General features: G+C 48.3%; 1 protein-coding gene across 1 annotated transcript in view; it reads right to left on the reverse strand.

Annotated features, from left to right (window-relative positions):
• Positions 1 to 4,058: 4,058 nt before the first annotated feature.
• LOC140392119 (P2Y purinoceptor 3) overlaps positions 4,059 to 16,157 on the reverse strand; it is a 59,376-nt gene continuing 47,277 nt past the window's right edge. The window contains exon 3 of the mRNA XM_072477433.1: positions 4,059 to 5,669. Within this exon, the coding sequence (XP_072333534.1) occupies positions 4,627 to 5,625 (999 nt within the window). The 5' untranslated portion in view covers positions 5,626 to 5,669 and the 3' untranslated portion in view covers positions 4,059 to 4,626. The remainder of the gene's footprint in view (positions 5,670 to 16,157) is intronic.

Consider the following 16,157-nt stretch of genomic DNA (forward strand, 5'->3'; position numbering starts at 1 on the left):
CTCCCCGACATGCGTCTGATTGTACAAAACTCTGCAAGAGAGCTAAATTGTGACAAGAAAATGCTGGACTAAAATGCAGGTAAAGTGAGGAGTATTTTCCTCAACTACTTGTAGAATTCTCCCACCTGATAAAACAGGACTAAGTATCATGCATTCGTCACAATTTACTGGGGCCTCAGAGAACCTGTCATGGTTCCCTTGTATTTGCAAAGTGCCTCCAGGATAGAAGCTGGCCATTCGGCCTAACAGGGCCATACTGGTGACAATTCAAGCCACGAGTATCCATCCAATCTCCTCTTCAAAGTGCAGGTTGCGGCCATCTGTGGGGTCACGGGATGAGCATTTAGCAGTCACGAACACTGAGGCAACAACGGCGGCCATGGAGTAGAGACTTATACTTGGCAGCCCTGGGATTGGCCCTTTGATGTGTAGTAAAGATTCTTGTTGGCGGCCGAACGAAATGAGCTCTTCGAGACCTGATTGTTGACAGCAACTTAGCTACAAGAGACCTTTCTTTATTGCCCGCACCCTTGATGCTTGAAAATCCCCTACAACTCCCCCCTCCACGCCAGTCAGCTCCCCTACCACCCTCCCCCCTCAGCTCCACTACCACCCACCCACCCACCAACGCCCCAGCCATCCTCTCTCCATCCCCCGCCCGGTCAAGAACCATTTTGGCAGCCCCCCTCCCCTGACAATCAAAACCCCCACCCCCAGCCAGTGTCACAATCTCAATTCCCCCACTCCTTCCCCCCCCCCCCCCACTATAATCAGACCAGCCATGAATGTATCAAATGGCAGAACAGGGCCGAATGGCCTACTCCTGCTCCTAATTCCTATATTTCCCGCCCCTCAATTCTCACTCAAGTGTGAAGCAATAAAATGGGGTTAGAGCGGGAAAACGTTTGGGAAGCACTGATCTTACCCCAGCCACATATCTATTCCCTTCTCCCTCATGTGTTTCCCCTTCAATACATCCCTACCATTTACCTCATCGACTCCCTGCATTAATGAGTTCCACATTCAACCCACTCTCCGGGTAAAGAAGCCTCTCCTGAATTCCGGATTGGATTAATTGTTGACTAACGTTCATGAACAGTCCTTGGTTCTAGTCTCCACCACCCCCTCCCACCCCGCGACCCCTGTCCCTGTCGTGATATGCAGACGCACACATAATGATATACAGACAAGCAGCTAATGGACACAGAGAACAGGACATGACCAATAAGCAGGCAGGACACTCAGGGGTGGGATCTGACTATAAAAGACATGAGGCACTCACACTCCGCCTCGTTCCACTGATGAACATCTAAAGAGTCAGTCAAGGGTGTTGTTACAATCTCACACCTCCACCACGTGGCTAAGAGCTAGTCTGGTTCAGTCAGACAGAGTAACCACACTTAAGTTAGCAGAGAGTCAAACTCACAGAGAACTGTGCTAACTGTGCTATTAGTTCAATAAACCTGATTGAACTAACTTCAAGGTCTGGAGTATCTTTCTGATCTAAGCTGCATCCAGTTGCAGCCAGTGTTAGAGCAGTGTACCTAACACGACAGTCCCCAGCTCCCATCACGTGGAAACACCTTCTCCATGCCTAGAAAACTCGTTCTTCACCTTTAACGCCTCCATCGCGTCTCCCTTGAGTCCCCCCTTTCCTGCATCAGTCCTTCCTGATGGATATAACCCCCCAGATCTTCCTATATGGTTACCAGGGCTGAGAGTGAATTAATTCCCGGACCTGAGGAGGAAATAGTGTTTATAGGAAGTGAGCTACCGCACGGCAACATGGATGCCCAAAGCGCCCTTCCATTGAGTACAGCTTCTCGCTGATGGTGCGGCTAATCCCCATTCAAAATTGGAATGAACAAAACAGAATGTAAAATCCCTCCAGATCATAAAAATTGAGTTAAAGGAATGAATAGAAAAAAAAACAGTTAGTGTTTGCGCCTAATGTGATCTTTAATTGCTTCTGTAAAATTGGACTGATGTACGTGCAAGGCCTTTATTTTGACATTTGAAGTAACTTTTTCAGCGACTTATATTTATATAATGTCTTTAACATAATGAAACAGCACCTTCACAGGAGTGATTGTAACACAAAATGTGACATTGAGCCACTTAAGGAGATATTAGGGTCATATGACCAAAAGCTTGGGCAAGGAGGTGGGTCTTAGGAAATGTCTTAAAGGTGGAAAGCGAGATGGAGAGGTGTAGGCGCCGGGGGGGGTGGAATCCTGGGCCTGAAGAGCTGAAGGTCTGGCCGCCAATCGTGAGCGATTAAAATCACGGATACACAAGAGGTCAGAATTAGATGAGTGCAGAGATGACAGGCTGAGGGGGGGGGGGGGGGGGGGGGGAGAACATTACAGAGATTAGGGAGGGCGGTGAGGCCCAGGATTGATTTGAAAACAGGGATGAAAGTTTTAAAATCAAAATGTTGTTTGACTGGTTAGGCCAGTGAGCACACGGGGAGATGGGACTTGTTGTCAGTTAAGGCACAGGCAGCAGAGTTCTGCATGACCTCAGGCTTATGGAAGATAGAATGTTGGAGAGCTGCCAGGAATGCGTGGGGATAGTCAAGTTCAGAACTCGGCAGGAGTGAGCGTTTTCAGGCCTTCGGCGCAGGGCTGCACAGTTAAGAGTCAGGAAACCACAGCTCCTCACAGGGTTAAGCAGCTTGGGTTGAAGGCCCTCCCACTACTGCAAGGTAAGTTGATAGGTTTGAGGGGTAGGGGTCTTTTGAGTGTTTGGTCGGGGGACAGTTGGTCAGCAGGATCCGATGGTTTGGAAGGGGGGGGGGGGGGTCGGACGGTCAGCGGGGGCAGTGGTTCAGTGGGGTCGGATGTTCGGGCAGTGTCGGGTGCAGTAGGCATTGGGTGGTCGGGGAGGGTGGTCAATGGTAGGAGTTGGGTGGATATTGGTGGACGGGGTGTGGGGGCCGCGGGGGAGTCAGTACTACAGTTCCCCAGGATGTAGAAGTGTCGTTAATTCTTCAGGTTTCTCCTGGGTAACTATTCCTGTGAGACTGTCAGAATCATCCACAGTCTGTGATTTAAATCAGCGTTTCAGGTGACTCGCAATGCAGGACAATTGCCCAACAGAAGTTTAAACTTCCCAGGCCACATTTACCTGGGGGGGCTTCTGTCGGAGTTCCCCAGCCCGTCTTTGGGGTACTCAGTTACAACGCCCAGAAGCTACAGGCCATTATATTTTGAGTTGAGAGATTTAAAACAATGAATGCTGTCACCAAAACATTTGGGAGATGCAGGGTGGGGGTGGGGGGGGGGGGGGGGGGGGGGGGTCTGAACTCCGATATCCCTGCCTAGAAAATAAATCCATGAGACGCAAAGATTTCCAGCCCCCTTTTTAAACGTTTTGTATATTTTAGTTTTGTATTGCAAGGGTCCTTCCTGTTGATTGCCTTGTTTCCTCTTTCTCTATTCTTGCTGTCATTATTTTGATCCACGTGTGCCTAATGGACATATCAAGTCGAGCAGGGGAAGTGAGGAATTCACAAGTTACAAAGGGAACACTGTGCTAGCCTTCGGACAGCAGAACTCAGGATTTCAGGCACCCGAGAGATCGATGGGACTTGGTTCGATTGATTGGGTGGAGGCAAATGAATTGGCCTAAAGGCCATACTCTGCCCAGTAACCGGCGGTGATTGGATCCTGCCTGAGTGGGATGGTTTTTCCCCCCAGAGAACTAAGGAAGGATGCTCAGAGGAAAGAGGCTGCTCTCTCTCATTCTCTTTTTCCTCCACAGAAGCTACATAGCTGTTGTATTTCTGAAACTGCAGAGACCTGAGTGAATCTACAGTGACAATCATTACCGACTGAAAGCAGAAACCTTGAACTGAAAGCCTAAATTGAAGGAAGGTGTGCTGGAAGATAACCATCTGAAGCAAAGACTCTTGTCCTTTTACTTATTATTTCACACCCCTCTTTCCCCCTCTGTGTTTGTCTGTCTTGTGTGTGTGTGTGTGTGTGTGTAGAGGCTGAAGCGGGATTAAGTGGGGGTGGAGGATAGTTAAGAATTTGATAATAGTTAACCTGTTGTACTTGCTGCATATTTAATCATAGTTATTATTATTAATAATAAAATTAATTGTGTTTAAATTTACAAACCTGGTGACTGTAATTATTGGTAAGCCCAGGGCCTAGGACTTTTGGGTGTTTTTCTAAGAATGATTTGTGAATTTCAATTGTGTTGCGACTCCAGGTCAAGTGGGGAATTGACTGCGCACTAGCCCACTGGGTCATAGCAGTATCATGAGGAATGAAATGTTGGGTATGTCAACTGCAAAGTCCCACTGCACTTTCAGTATAACTGTTTGTTGATAGGTGTCAGTCAAACTCCAGTGTTGAGCTGTTAGCATTTCGAGGGGGTGAGTCACAGATTTGCTCGTTTTCTAGGTTAACATGCATGCCTCATGCCAGCCACATCGAGTTTAAACGGAGACACTCGTCCATGTCACTCCTCCATTTAGTGCCTCGTTAACGTGTAGAGATGTCTACAGTATAGTTCCTTTGGATTGCCGCCAAGTCAGGGACTGCTGGCCAATCTGAAAGCGAGTTGACTTAATTGGGATACACAAAAAAAAGGGGGCGCGGTGGAGGTAAAAGTTCACCTTGTCTCCACTTTCTGGGCTCTGGCCTGCCGATTGGTGCTGACTTTCTCGAGCAGATTCCGTGTGCTCTGCCTGAATCCCTCATAAGTGAAGTAGAACAGAATGGGATCCAAGACGCTGTTCAAACTGGCCAGGGGCCTGGTGGCCTTGTACGCCCGGGCGAAACTCTGCAGCGTCTGGCAGGCGACGGAGCTCCGAGCGCGGATGATGAGGTACGCCGTCTTGGTCACGTGGAAGGGCACGAAGCTGATGACGAAGACGACGGTGACGATGATGATCATCCGCAGGGCTTTACTTTTCTTCCGCTCGTTGGTGAGGCCCAGCACTTTGTCGGGCTTGTGGAGCGCCATCGCCATGGCGCAGTAGCACGCCAGCAGCCCGATGAACGGGATCATGAACCCCACCACGGTCAAGGTGATCCCATAGGGGAAGTAGTAGAGGGAGTTCTCGGGGCTGCTCAAGTCGTAGCACACCGTCCGGTTCCGCTGCACACCAGTGGAGGCGAATCTCCAGGTGGGAGCGCATTCCGCTATCACGAAGGTCCAAAGCAGGCCGCAGACCATCCAGGCAAACCTGGGGCCCTGTTTCTTATGCCAAGTGCTGAGCGGGTGGCAGATGCCGAGATAACGTTGCAAGCTAATGCATGTGAGGAACAAGATGCTACCGTGAAGATTGGCGTAGAAGAGAAAACGGACGGCCTTGCACATTATCTCACCAAAGGGCCAGTAGTCCATGTGGATGTAGTTGTAAATCAGGAGTGGAAGGGAGCAGACATACAGGACATCAGCCATAGCCAAGTTGACCATGTAGATGGCGCTCCTGGTCAGCGGTTTCTGGGAGAACCAGAGCTGAACGATGACAGTCATGTTTAAGGTCAGGCCAAAGACCAAGACCACTGTGTAAGTGACGGGCAGTAGGATGTTCTTGAATTTCTCTTGATACGTGCAGCCTCTCGTCTGCAGACTGGGCTGGAGGTCAGAGGTGGAATTGTTCATGTTTCCGTCTCCAGAATGCTTCGGTCTATTTTTCTCGTTCAGCCCTGCCAAAACAAAAAATAAAATTTAAGTTGTCATCATCATCAACAGGAAGGGGGCCATCCAGCCCCTCACGCCTGTTCCGTGATTCAATTAGATAACGGTTGATCTGCACCTTCACCCCAATTACCGGCCTTGGCGGCGTATCCCTTGACGTCCTCGCCAAACAAAAATCTGCCCAGATCACAAAGAAAAACAGTGATTCGCCACAAAATCTCCAGCGACCACCCAGGATCTTTGAGTCATGGCATTGCACAAATTCCAATGGCCCTCCAGCCCAGAATAATAATAATAATAAACATTGAGCCTTCTGGAGTTAAATTCTCAACTCCAATTTCCTGTGACAGAAACATATAGAATCACAACATGGCTACAGTAATGAAGGAGGCCATTTGGCCTGCGCCATCTGTGCTAGCTCTCCGCAAGAGCACCTCACCTAATCTGGCTTTCCCCTGTAATTCAGCAATTTATTTTCTCTTCAGATCATACCCTGATGAATGCCTCCATTGACCCTGCCTCCACCACACTCCCAGCCAGCGCATTCCAGATCCTAAACACTCACCGGGTGAGAAAAGGTTTACTCCAAGTCACCTTTGGCACTTTTGCCCATCAACTTAAATGGGTGTCGCCTGGTTCTTAACTCTTTCACATAGTTACACGCAGCAATGGAAGGAGGAAAGACTTGCATTTGTTTATTTTTTATTCATTTGTGGCATGTTAGCGTCGCTGGTTAGGCCAGCATTTGTTGGCCATTCCCTAATTGACCTTGAGAAGGTGGTGGGGAGCCGCCGGCTTGAACGGCAGCAGTCCATGTGGTGTAGGTACACCCGCAGTGCTGTTAGGGAGGGAGTTCCAGTATTTTGACCCAGCGACAGTGAAGGAGCGGCCGATATATTTCCAAGTCGGGGTGGTGCGTGACTTGGAGGGGAACCTCCTGGTGGTGGTCTTCCCATGTGTCTGCTGCCCTTGTCCTCCTCGATGGTGGTGGGTTTGGAAGGTGTTGCCGAAGGAGCCTTCGTGAGTTGCTGCAGTGCATATAGTGACTTTAATGACCTCATGGAGTCCTTTACAGCTAATTAAGTGGCATCACTGCTGCACTGCAGAATTCTCAGTGGCCAATTTACCCACAGCAAGATCTGTATTAGTACTGTTGGCTGAGGGATATTGGCCGAGACACCAAGGAGATAGCACACTTTTCTTTAGCGTAGCACCATGAGATTGTTTTTAACATCCACTGAGAGGCTAGATGTCAGTTACCAGGGATTGGAGTCGAAGAATGAATGAAGAGGGCTCACTGCAGTTCTAGGGCCTGGTGATATCACAGCTGAAATATTACGTACAACATTGGTTTCTTTACCCAAGGAAGGATATATTTGGTTTGGAGGAAGTGAAAGAAAATGTTAAAGGAACAACAATTTGTACTACATGATGGAAGGGTGCTGATTGGTTGATAACTGGACTCTGATTGGTCGAGGCATAGCCTTGGAGAGTGCCCCAGGAAATTATTTCCCCCGCGCTTTTGTTTAATTCTGTTATGGGCCAGGGTTTACAGAACCCCAAAGTGTATCATGGAGTTCACCTGACCCACAACTTTTACTAGATTGTGGTATGGGGAGCACACGGCCCACTCTACAGGTGTGGTACTGCAGAAATGGAAAAGTATTTTTTAAAGCAAAACAATGTTTATTCTATGAACTCAAGTTAACCTTTTTAAAACATACAGTGAACATCTTAGCAACCATTAATTCAAATACAACCCCCAAAGAATACAACACTAAGTAATTCTTAAGCTGTCCTTTTAACATTCAGAAGACTTTAAAAAAAACATTCAGCAGAAGCACATCAGGTTAAAGTCACTACTGAGAGCAGTTATTAGTTTTAAATCACCAAAGGGATTGATTTACAGTTTTTAGATTACAGAGAGAGAGGCCAATACCCCTTCTGGCTGTGACTGCAGCTATCCAGCTCTGAAAACAAAACTAAAACACACCCTGCAGCAAACAGCCTAAAACAAAAGTAAAAAGCTGACAGATAGCCCAGCTCCACCCACTCTCTGACATCACTGCAGTAATAAACACCCATTTCTTAAAGGTACTCTGACATGACAATTCTTAAAAGATGCAATGTCTGGACAAACTCTTCTTGCCTGCTACATAGCTTCTAGCACGCACAAGTGAGCCTCATTGTGTGCCTCCTCAAATTGGTTGTTCCTGTCTAATGTTAGATGTGATTCTGCGATTGGTCAGCACTTGTTGAACAATCACGAGTGTGTTTAGAATTACACTGACAAGGCCAACACAGCGATGATAAGAAAATGGATGGTGGGTGCGGGGTTGGTTTGGGAGCAGATGGAGGCTGCTTTGTGCAGGGGCACTAGCTTAGCAGCCCTGGCCACGGTGCCTCTGCCGCTTCCGCCGGCACGGTACTCCACCAGCCCGATAGTGGTGGCGGCTCTTCGGATCTGGGGCCAGTGGAGGAGGCACGTAGGGGAGGTAAGAGCATCAATCTGCGGCAACCACCGATTTGCCCCGGGAAACATGGACGGGGGGTATCGACTGTGGAGGAAGGCGGGAATTATGAGGTTGGGGGATCTGTTCTTGGAAGGGAGCTTTCCGAACATGAGGGTGCTGGAAGAGAAGTTTGGGCTGGCGAGAGGGAACGACTTTAGATACTTGCAGGTGCGGGATAATGTACGCAGACTGGTGTCCTCCTTCCCACGTCGCCCGCCAAAGGGGAGGCAGGACAGGGTAGTTTCTAGCGGAGAGGTGGGAGAGGGTAGAGTCTCAGACGTCTACAAGGAGCTAATGGGAGCTGAGGATACGCAGATCGAGGAGCTGAAGCTTAAGTGGGAAGAGGAGCTCGGGGGGGGGGGGGGGGGGGGGGGAGAGATGGAGGAAGGTGTCTGGGCAGAAGCCCTGAGCAGAGTTAACACGACTGCAACATGCGCCAGGCTCAGCCTGATCCAGTTTAAGGTCGTGCACCGGGCCCACATGACGGTGGCCCGGATGAGCAAATTCTTCGGGCTGGAGGACATGTGTGCTAGATGTGCCGGGGGGCCGGCTAACCATGTACACATGTTCTGGTCGTGCCCTAAACTCAGGGGGTACTGGCAGGGATTTGCAGATGTCATGTCCCGGGTATTGAAAACTGGGGTGGTAATGAGCCCTAAGGTGGCATTCTTTGGGATTTCGGAGGATCCGGGAGTCCAGGAAGAGAGAGAGGCCGGCGTTCTGGCCTTTGCTTCCCTGGTAGCCCGGCGACGAATACTGTTAGCATGGAGGGACTCAAAGCCCCCGAGTGCTGAGGTATGGCTATCAGACATGGCGAGCTTTCTTGGCCTAGAGAAAGTCAGGTTCGCCTTGAGAGGTTCGCTACTAGGGTTCGCCCGAAGGTGGCAGGGATATTGAGGCAGGTCCGTGCGTGAACAGAGCCGTGGTTTGCACTATGTTTAATTTGTGTCTTGACTTCTTTTTTTTTGTACCGTACAATGTCACTTTTTCTATATGCCTAAAATACCTCAATAAAACTGTTTGTTAAAAAAAAAAAGAAATACACTGACAACCAATTGAATCAGGAATGATAGGATATGGGGATCAAGCGGGATGGTGGAGTTGAGGTACATGATCAAATTGGTTAGGACACTGGGGAGATCTCCCACTGCTTTTTTGTCTCCTCAGCTACACATTCCACCTGTTAATAATGGGCTTGATTCAACGCAAAAAATAACAAAGTGTGATTTGGGGTGTGTTTAGCAGGGTCAGTCACACCGCCTGCATTGTTCAGATGGAGACCACTTTTCAATGGCATTGAACCATTCTTTTGGGTCTTGGAGAATTTCTTCCCATCGGGGCAACACTTTGAAACTTTTCCAGCACTGGGGAGCTGAACATGCCGGCAAAACGGCTCCTTAGCGATTGGGGTGCCAATTTGAAAGGCTGTCCCGATCTCAATGCCCCCATTTCAAGACTCCCCTCCTCAACCCCTCCAACGTTTCTCCCACCACTTCATACCTCCCTCACCCCCCTTTACATGGGCATGCCCCCCCCCCCACTTAGGCCCTGACCCTTAGCGGTTCCCACCTGCCACCCAGACATCTTGGCACTGCCAGTCTGGCACCTGGTCACTGCCCCTGGCACCCTGGCTATTTCAGTAACTGGGTGCCAAGGGAATTGCCAGGGTACAACCCTCGCATGGCGCAGCCGTGGCTCCCGGGCACCAGGTGAATACAGCGTCAGAGTACTTAAATGAGCCTAGTGGCTCGTTTAAATATCATTTAAGGATCACGCCGTAGATCGCGTGAAGCCCAATTTGGGGCTCTCCCGGGATTCACCCATCGCACCGGATGCAATGGGATGGCCGCTTTGCGCCAAAATCTTTTCAAACGCTTCAACTAGTTTCACTGTTTAACACAAAGGAATGCCAGTTATATTATCATTAGGCAATAAAGGGATAGTTGATGATTTCATGGATGGACTCCCTTTTAATAATTCACAGTATCCTAAGATGAACCAGTCAGTGAAATTGTTTGTATAATTTGGATGTTTGAATAAAGAAGCCAAAGTTTGGGCATCCGGCACTTTCTTAGATTTTAATTGCTCTTTGATTAGTCGTTAATGTGAAGGATTTAAGGGATTATCAAATGTCTTTGGTTAATATTCCTTTCAAGGTTTGCTGGTTCACTGATCGCATTCTTTGTTGAAACACAAGGCATCAAACACACACACATATACACAGAGAGCAGGTAACTCCTAACCATAAGCAGTAACTCAGAGCAGAAATTGCATTGTGTTAGGAAATGAGAAACTGCTCCCAGGGATGGGCTTTGTGTTGGGAACATATTATCACCAAACATTGCTCTGCTATTTACATCACATGCTTTTACCTCATGCTCACTTTTTAAAAATAAGATGCATTTGAGGACATTGCGCCCTCATTCGCTGCCAATCAGATAGATTTCCAACTTTGGAATTAAGGATGTTTTTGGCCCTTTCCTTGTTCTGTGTGTGAATAATATAGCTGCTTTATTTTACACTTAAGAAGAAGTTTGGAGGCCATTCGGCCCTTCAAGCCCGCTCCGGCATTCATAGTGATCATGGCTGGTCAAGCAACTCAATAGTCTAATCCCGCCTTCCCCCCATTTCCTTTGATCCTCTTTTCCCTAAGTGGTATAACGAACTGCCTCTTGAAAACGCGCAATGTTTTGGCCTCAAATACTTCCTGTGGTAATGAATGCCACAGGCCGACTACCCTCTGGGTGAAGAAATTTCTCCTCATCTCTGTCCCAAATGATCTACCCCATATCCTCAGACTGTTGTGAGCACACCCACCATCGGGAACATCCTTCCTGCACCTACCCTGTCCAGTCCCGTTAGAATTTTATAGGCTTCTCTGAGGTCCCCCCCTCATTCTTCTGAACTCCAGCGAATATAATCCGAACCGACTCAATCTCGCCTCATACGTCAGTCTCGTCATCCCAGGAATCAGTCTGGTAAACCTTCTCTAGACTCGCTCTAGAGCAAGAACATCCTTTTTCAGTAAGAAGTCTTACAACACCAGGTTAAAGTCCAACAGGTTTGTTTCGATGTCAATAGCTTTCGGAGCGCTGCTCCTTCCTCAGGTGAATGAAGAGGTATGTTCCAGAAACACATATATAGACAAATTCAAAGATGCCAGACAATGCTTGGAATGCGAGCATTAGCAGGTGATTAAATCTTTACAGATCCAGAGATGGGGTAACCCTAGGTTAAAGAGGTGTGAATTGTGTCAAGCCGGGACAGTTGGTAGGATTTCGCAGGCCAGATGGTGGGGGATGAATGTAATGCAACATGAATCCCAGGTCCCGGTTGAGGCCGCACTCACGTGTGCGGAACTTGGCTATACGTTTTTACTGTGCTCACCCCAGTCCAACGCCGGCATTTCCACATCCTTTTTCAGAGAAGGAGACCAAAACTGCACATAATATTCCAGGTGTGGCCTCACCAAGGCCCTGTATAATTGCAGCAAGACACCGCTGCTCCTGTATTCGAATCCTCTCGCTATGAAGGCCAACATATCATTTGCTTTCTTTACCGCCTGCTGCACCTGCATGCTTACCTTCACCATCCAAGATGAGATTTGCTAACACAACACACACAGGGAGACTGAGGCTAGAATATTCCAGCTCTGGTATTATGCTTCTCTCCTGCATTCAGACCTTTCCCAATATGGTACCTTTTTAAATTTGTATTGTAAGTAACTCAACAGCATCTTCCAAACCCACAACCCCAACCACCTAGAAGGACAAGAGCAGCAGATACCTGGGATCCCCACCACCTGGAGGTTCCCCTCCAAGTCACTCACCACCCTGACTGGGAAATATATCGGCCGTTGAGGGGTTGAGGAGGGGAGTCTTGAAATGGGGGCGTTGAGATCGGGACAGCCTTTCAAACTGGCACCCTAATCGCTAAGGAGCCGTTTTGCCGGCATGTTCAGCTCCCCAGTGCTGGAAAAGTTTCAAAGTGTTGCCCCGATGGGGAGAAATTCTCCAAGACCCAAAAGAATGGCTCAATGCCATTGAAAAGTGGTCTCCATCGGGTGTACCTACGCCACATGGACTGCAACGGTTCAAGCCGGGCGCTCAACACCACCTTCTCAAGGGCAACTAGGGATGGGCAATAAATGCCAGCCTCACCCGCAAGGCTCACAACCTGGGAAAGAAACGGGAAACCATTAACGTTGGGGGCTTCATTTTTCTTAAAGACTGCATTCGCTCTTTTGAGTGGGCGATCCTCATCGCTGTGAACACCTTCACTGCAATTCCACAACCGTAATATCATAGGCAGGTGGGCATCAGGCTGGCAGAGCGATGTGTTAGATATCATGTGGGATTCTCCGTTTTGCCGGCGCCTGGGAGTTTCCCGACGGCGTGGTGCTGCCCCACAATGGGAAACCCCATTGACCAGCCAGCATAACGGAGAATCCCGCCGGCGGGTCGGGGCAGGAATGTGGCGAGGCGGGGCGGAGAATCCAGCCTCAGGTTTTGCTTTACTATCTGGAACCAGCCCTACTTGGGAGTGTATATCAGACACGTTGCAACATTGCTCCTGACTCTGGTTTCAATTCCAGAATTCACCACCCAGACTCGGTGTTCGAGAAGGGCAATTGAATTAACATCATTTCTATCATTATTAGCAAATTGAATGATAGCTTCCAGCATTGGAACTGACAACTGGCCAATTGCTACGTTAAAGCCACTCTACCCACAGCCTATATACATTGCACACTCGCGTAGACTCTACACACCCATTTAATAATCTTCCACAGCCCATGTTAAAAACAAGACGGGCACCTTTCATCACCACTTGATATCACAAAGCACTTTACAGCCAATTAAGCGCTTTTTGAAGTGCAGCCACTGTTGTAATGGAAGAAATGTAGCGGCTAGTTTTATGCACAGCAAGCTCGCACATGATAATGACCAGGCAACTTGTTTGAGCGATGTTGGTTGGGTGATAAATACTGCCCAGGACTCCAGAGAGAACACATCTGTTCTTCTTCAAAACGGTGCTGTCGACTGAATGGTTAGGTGATGGGAGCTCTGCCCAGACGCAGGCAGAGTACAAGCACAGAATAGCTGTTGAGCTAGTAAATAAAGTATTGTTTGTTACAAGTCCTTGTTCTTCCCCACAGCAACAAGACTCCTCAACGACTCCCCCTCAGACTGATCTGTTCCCTGTAAGAACACTATTCACGACGCCCTATGCTGCTCTTGCTCATGTATTTGCTTTGTTTGGTCCCTTGTTCCGCACTGTAACCAATCACTGTCGATGTACCATTTGTCAATGTACTCTGTTGATTATTCTTTTTATCTACTATGTACGTACTGTGTACATTCCCTCGGCCGCAGAAAAATACTTTTCACTGTTCTTCGGTACATGTGACAATAAAACAAATCAAATGTTATCAGTTCTTGGGAGCCCAGAACGTCTACATGGTTCAGGAGTTGGCAGAATGGCACAAGGATTTCACCGCATCGACACGCTGGTCTTCGACAAAAGCACTGCAGACAGGTGGAAACAATTTGAGGAGTGGTGCTGCATTATCTGACAAGTCAAAATAGATACAAGCTGACACTTTATGAAACTTGGCAGGCCCTGAGGCCGTCGAGAAGTTTGAATCATTTGTTTTCCAAATGGAGGAGGAGAAAGAGGACCCTGAAATAATTCTTTAAAAGTTGGAGAACAGTAAAAAATATCATTCTTGACAGGCATGCATTCAATTCAACAAACCTAAGAGCAGATGAATCATCACAATCCTATATGACAAACCGGAAAATCTTAATGAGGAAATGTGAAGTTGGAACTCTTACTGATGAGTTAGTCAGGGATCGAATAGTCTGCGGGGTACAGTGCATTCTTCACCACCCTCAGTATGATTTGCAACAATGCAAGACTGAAGGTAGATTGACACTGGAAAGAAGTGTAACATGTTGCCCAACCGAATGCCATGGGAACTAGACCCATATGCAGCACCCCAACACCCAAGTAGACCTTGTGGCCCAATACCCAGGTGAACCTGATAGCACTAAAGCTGCACTACTCTCCACGGCATACAGGGCAGTTTCAAATTTTGTACGGTTGGCCAGAACATAAGGCCACTAATAGGTCTTTGTGACAGCATTACACTGGGGCTCATTCAACTTGGTCCAGATGTGCATTCCTTACAACACCAGGTCCCAGAAATGATAGAGTACAAAGGCCTATGATATTATTGGTAAGCATAGTAAGAAGTCTTACAACATCAGGTTAAAGTCCAACAGGTTTGTTTCAAACACTAGCTTTCGGAGCACTGCTTCTTCCTCAGGTGAATGAAGAGGTATGTTCCAGAAACATATATATAGACAAATTCAAAGATGCAAGACAATGCTTGGAATGCGAGCATTTGCAGTTAATTAAGTGTTTACAGATCCAGAGATAGGAGTAACCCCAGGTTAAAGAGGTGTGAATTGTCTCAAGCCAGGACAGTTGGTAGGATTTCGCAGGCCAGATGGTGGGGGGTGAATGTAATGCGACATGAATCCCAGGTCCCGGTTGAGGCCGCACTCATGTGTGTGGAACATGGCTATAGGTTTCTGCTACGACTACACGATGACATCAATAAGTTCCATCCCACCATCAGACTCACCATGGACTACTCTCCAAAATCTGTTGCATTCTTGGACACACACATCTCCATCAAGGACTGTCACCTCAGCACTTCGCTTTACCGCAAACCCACGGATAACCTCACGATGCTCCACTTCTCCAGCTTCCACCCCAAACACATTAAAGAAGCCATCCCCTATGGTCAAGCCCTCCGTATACACAGAACCTGCTCAGACAAGGAGGAGCGTAACAGACATCTACTGACACTGAATGATGCCCTCGTACGAACGGGATATGCCGCTCGACTCATCGATCGACAGTTCCAACGCACCACAGCAAAAAACCGCACCGACCTCCTCAGAAGACAAACATGGGACACAACCGACAGAGTACCCTTCATCGTCCAGTACTTTCCCGGAGCAGAGAAACTACGGCATTTTCTTCGCAGTCTTCAACATGTCATCGATGAAGATGAACATCTTGCCAAGGTCATCCCCACACCCCCACTACTTGCCTTCAAACACCCGCGCAACCTCAAACAAACCATTGTTTGCAGCAAACTACCCTGCCTTCAGAACAGCGACCATGACACCACACAACCCTGCCATGGCAACCTCTGCAAGATGTGCCAGATCATCGACATGGATACCACCATTACATGTGAGAACACCACCCACCAGGTACGCAGCACATACTCATGCGACTCGGCCAACGTTGTCTACCTCATACACTGCAGGAAAGGATGTCCTGAAGCGTGGTACATTGGCGAGACCATGCAGACGCTGCGACGATGAATGAACGGACATCGCGCGACAATCACCAGGCAGGAATATTCCCTTCCAGTCGGGGAACACTTCAGTAGTCAAGGGCATTCAGACTCTGATCTCCGGGTAAGCGTTCTCCAAGACGGCCTTCAGGACGGGCGACAACGCAGAATCGCCAAGCAGAAACTTATAGCCAAGTTCCGCACACATGAGTGCGGCCTCAACCAGGACCTGGGATTCATGTCGCAATACATTCATCCCCCACCATCTGGCCTGGGCTTGCAAAATCCTACCAACTGTCCTGGCTTGAGACAATTCACACAAGGAGGGCAAAGACATAGGAGTGGAAGTAAGGCCATTCGGCCCATCGAGTCCACTCCACCATTCAACCATGGCTGATTTCAACTCCATTTACCCGCTCTCTCTCCATAGCCCTGAATTCCTCGAGAAATCAAGAATTTATCAACTTCTGTCTTAAAGACACTCAACGTCTCGGCCTCCACCGCCCTCTGTGGCAATGAATTCCACAGACCCACCACTCTCTGGCTGAAGAAATTTCTCCTCATCTCTGTTCTAAAGTGACTCCCTTTTATTCTAAGGCTGTGCC

Source organism: Scyliorhinus torazame, chromosome 15 (genome assembly GCF_047496885.1).
Source record: "Scyliorhinus torazame isolate Kashiwa2021f chromosome 15, sScyTor2.1, whole genome shotgun sequence".
Taxonomy (NCBI): domain Eukaryota; kingdom Metazoa; phylum Chordata; class Chondrichthyes; order Carcharhiniformes; family Scyliorhinidae; genus Scyliorhinus; species Scyliorhinus torazame.